The sequence below is a fragment of the Phaethon lepturus genome, unplaced genomic scaffold (assembly GCF_000687285.1).
Source record: "Phaethon lepturus isolate BGI_N335 unplaced genomic scaffold, ASM68728v1 scaffold30331, whole genome shotgun sequence".
Taxonomy (NCBI): Eukaryota; Metazoa; Chordata; class Aves; order Phaethontiformes; family Phaethontidae; genus Phaethon; species Phaethon lepturus.
Window position 1 is genome coordinate 1 of NW_010517454.1, and position 396 is coordinate 396.

Genomic DNA, 396 nt, shown 5'->3' on the forward strand with positions numbered 1-396 from the left:
AACCCCGACACTGTCCCCATCGTGTCCGTGGGACGGTGGCACGTGCCTCTGCAGGGTGAGCTCCGTGCTTAACCGCGATGTGAAGCAGTTTGGGAAGAAGCACATGTTCGACGAGAGCGAGGAGACGTGCTGGAACTCGGACCAGGTGGGGGGACGAGGATGGGGGAAGCCGGAGGGGTGGGACGGGAGCCGTGCATGGGATGGGAACCGTGCAGGGGGGACGGGAGCTGTGCACGTGTCTAGCACTCTGCTCTCCCGGTGACAGAGCCCACTCCCGGTGACGGAGCCCCGGTGTCGTTCCTGCCTTCAGGGCACATGCCAGTGGGTCACCCTGGATTTCCCCCGCACCGTCAAGGTCTCGCAGCTCCACATCCAGTTCCAGGGGGGATTCTCCAG

General features: G+C 64.6%; 1 protein-coding gene across 1 annotated transcript in view; it reads left to right on the forward strand.

Moving 5' to 3' along the window:
- Window positions 1-34: 34 nt before the first annotated feature.
- The window catches only part of NR2C2AP (nuclear receptor 2C2-associated protein), a gene marked incomplete at its 5' end in the record, with an annotated part of 1168 nt that continues 806 nt past the window's right edge, over window positions 35-396 (forward strand). Inside the window, 2 exon segments of the mRNA XM_010296415.1 lie at window positions 35-145; window positions 311-396. The exon segment at window positions 311-396 is cut by the window's right edge and continues 30 nt beyond it. Coding sequence (XP_010294717.1) covers window positions 35-145; window positions 311-396 — 197 coding nt within the window.